This window comes from Anarrhichthys ocellatus, unplaced genomic scaffold, assembly GCF_004355925.1.
Source record: "Anarrhichthys ocellatus isolate YVR2014 unplaced genomic scaffold, GSC_Weel_1.0 scaffold5817, whole genome shotgun sequence".
Lineage (NCBI taxonomy): Eukaryota > Metazoa > Chordata > Actinopteri > Perciformes > Anarhichadidae > Anarrhichthys > Anarrhichthys ocellatus.
In genome coordinates, this window is record NW_022285791.1 from 1 (window position 1) to 3,263 (window position 3,263).

Consider the following 3,263-nt stretch of genomic DNA (forward strand, 5'->3'; position numbering starts at 1 on the left):
CAGGGGATGCTTTAGGGCGGGGCTACACGGTGATTGACAGGTCTCTGTCAAAAACATCCCACTTTCACTGTACTTTGGTGACTTAGATTAATGTTAAAGTCTAATTCTACAGACTGGTGAGGTTAAAGCTCATCAACAAACTCTGCAAATAGCATCAGACAACAATAACTGTCAGCTGTTACACGACCACGTTGACTGATTGGCGGGTTGCGTGCCGGTGCAGACTCGACGCCTCCGGGTGTTTCATTACATCACATCTGGTCCGTCGCCGTTTAAACAAACGTGACGGATCACAATGAGAACTGGTTCTGTCTGTACAGTGAAGCCACGCCTTCCTCCGTGTGGTCACGGGTTCGCTGTGTCACGTGAGCAGCGACCGCCTCATGCAAACAGGATGCAGACGTTGAGTTCACGGCTCCGGCTGAAGTCTGAAGGTTTAACTGTGTTTTACAAGGTTAGGAATGTGCTCGAACTCAAATATACTCCTTGAAAAATGCTTTATTATTGATTTCAATATTGTTAAATCTGTCTATTAGATGTAAAGGTTTTAAAAACAGACCAAAGTGTGAGGTGATGTGTCAAAATGTCATAAAAAGACTTTGTTCAAACTAAGTTTGTATGTTTCCTCTAAATAAACGTCAAAGTATGAATCCTCTAAAGTGAGTCTCATCTTCTTCATCTTCTCTGTCTTTAAACCTTCTTCTTCCTCTTCCTCAGCTCTTCTTCCCAGAGAGCATGATCGCCGACAGCACCGACGTCAGCAAGGGGATGACGTCATCGGATCTCATTCAGGTGAATCTCACAGAGTCAACGCGACCAAAGTCTCTCTTTATTCTATTTATTCATGTTTTTATGAATCCTGTTGATTATCAGTTACATTTTTCTCTTAATTATTCAAGTTTTCATAAACTAAACGGAATATATTTCCAGTTTTATCAGATTTTTTTTTTTTCACAGAATCTTCCCTGAAACGGTTTATTTACCGTTCTGTCTGTAAAATGTAAGAAAAGTGTGAAAAATGTTCCCGAAGCCAAAGACGATGCTTGTTAATGTCACGTTATGTCTGAAAGTCTTCAAACACAAGCAAGCAAAGCATTAAATCCTCACATTGAATAAGCTAGGAACAGACATTTCCTTTTGATTAAAACATTGATAACTATTGTAGTCATTATTTTTGGTAAAAATACAAGCTGTACCATTTACTATTACTGTCCACTATCATATTATATTGTATATTCTGTTTAATAGCTTGAGTCGGTAAGATTAAGGACCCAGAAAGAATGAACTACTTTAAAACGGACCGAACAGAAGCACAGGCCCGTGAGATCAGATGAAAGTAACGAGCAGCACGTTTATTTACTGCCGTCGGGATTTAAAGAGAATTCCAAACTACACGAACAGCTACAGCTTCAACGGCTGCACTACATTACATTAAATTAGTCATTTAGCAGACGCTTTTATCCAAAGCGACTTACAATTCAGAGTCTACACTACTTTATCTCTTCGATTCTTATTAGTTTATTCGCATGATTTTACTTTTTCATACATATTTAAAGTTTCATTTCTCTGTGAGGGTAAAATAACTCAATGGGTTCTTCTGTGTTCCTCAGAACCTGCTGAGATCCGGGACGTGTCCGGAGATCCAGGGCTTCCTGCAGGTCAAAGAGCCCAGTCGCAAGTCCTGGAAGAAGGTCTACTACTTCCTCCGCCGCTCCGGACTCTACTGCTCCACCAAAGGCTCCTCAAAGGTTGGCGGGTCGAGTCCCAAAACCCAGAACCAGCAGGGCTTTTCAAATCTCACTGGGTTCTTTTAGACCTGTAATTGTGTGTGTGTGTGTGTGTGTGTGTGTGTCACCAGGAGCCTCGACACCTGCAGTACGTGGCTGATCTGGACGATCTGAACGTTTACACGGTGGTGAACAGCCGAAAACAGTACGGAGCGCCAGCGGACTTCACCTTCTGCATTAAGGTAACATCTATAAATAATAAGTGTTAATAATGATGATGTTTGAGCTCAATTCAAACCAGATTTATTTTTAGTTTAGAGGGTTTATTCTCATTATTATCGACCACAGATCTTCCTCATTGACAGAGTTTCGGTACATTTTGAACAGAAGATAAGTTTAATGTAATCTTAAGTAAAGAGGTAACGGTGAGTCCCATCTGTCAGTTTCCTCTTGGATCTAGAATATCCTCTGAACTCTACTTTGTTCTGTGAAACCTACAGAACCAAACGTCTTTGATGTTTTGCTTCTTTAGCTGCGGTCCTGTTAACAATGAACGGATCGCCTGCTGCTCTTCACTCCGTGTTGTTGTTTCTGCAGCCTTCCAGGAATCCGCTCCGACTTCAGGACCTGAAGATCTTGTGTGCTGAGAACGAGCAGACTCGAACGTGTTGGACGTCGGCCTTCAGGCTCTTCAAGGTCTCCGGTCCTCTTCTGTCTTCACTCATTGGCTTTCAACAATACATCTTCACCGTCGTTATGAGAGTGAAATCATTTATTGTGTTTGTGTGTGATCAGTACGGGAAGCAGCTCCAGTCCAACTACCAGTTATCAAAGTCGGCCCCGAGGCACCTGGAAGGAACCAAAGTGGTGGATGTCAAAGTGAGTTCACCTCGCGGGTCGCATGACGTAGTTCTGTAGCGTCGGGTCGCGGGTCGCATGACGTAGTTCTGTAGCGTCGACTCACGTTTCTAAACTCATCTGTTTCAGTCAAAGTCTGAGGCCAGTCTGGTGGCCATGGACTTCTCAGGGAAGACCGGAGGACGGGTCATCCAGAACCCCATGGAGGCCCAGAGCGCTGAGAGGGAGGAGGGACAAGCCTGGAGGGTGAGGACGGGAGAGGGAGGGACAAGTCTGGAGGGAGGAAGGAGGAGGGATTAGGAGTCGTCCTTCAGTAGGTTTAACAAACCAGACTTCTTCTTTAAGGAGGATAAACTTTAGTGATGTTTCTGTTTCTTCTTCTTCTCTGATTTAGAGGAGAGAAGCTCTGAGGTGCAGTCTGCCCAACTTGAACTCTGGAGCCAAACCGTCCTGTAAGTCCACATGAGAGGAGACCTGGTCCGGGGTTCTTCTCATTCCTCAGTTTGTACATCCTCGCCTCCTCGTCTCACGTCCTAGTCTCACCAAGATGGATGTGAGGAGGTGCTTTCTATCATACTTATTTATGTTTGGCAAGGAAATCGTTCATGGAGGATTGTATAGAAGTCTATGGGAAAATGACTCTACTTCTCTCTTGATTTATTACCTCAGTAAACATTG

General features: G+C 43.7%; 1 protein-coding gene across 1 annotated transcript; it reads left to right on the forward strand.

Moving 5' to 3' along the window:
* Window positions 1-57: 57 nt before the first annotated feature.
* Window positions 58-3,132, forward strand: LOC116380013 (growth factor receptor-bound protein 10-like). Its single transcript, XM_031841965.1, has 8 exons — window positions 58-454; window positions 718-792; window positions 1,611-1,748; window positions 1,859-1,969; window positions 2,325-2,423; window positions 2,523-2,606; window positions 2,715-2,831; window positions 2,980-3,132. The coding sequence occupies exons 1-8, from the start codon at window positions 296-298 to the stop codon at window positions 3,049-3,051; spliced, it is 855 nt and encodes a 284-aa protein (XP_031697825.1). The 5' UTR covers window positions 58-295; the 3' UTR covers window positions 3,052-3,132.
* Window positions 3,133-3,263: the final 131 nt, after the last annotated feature.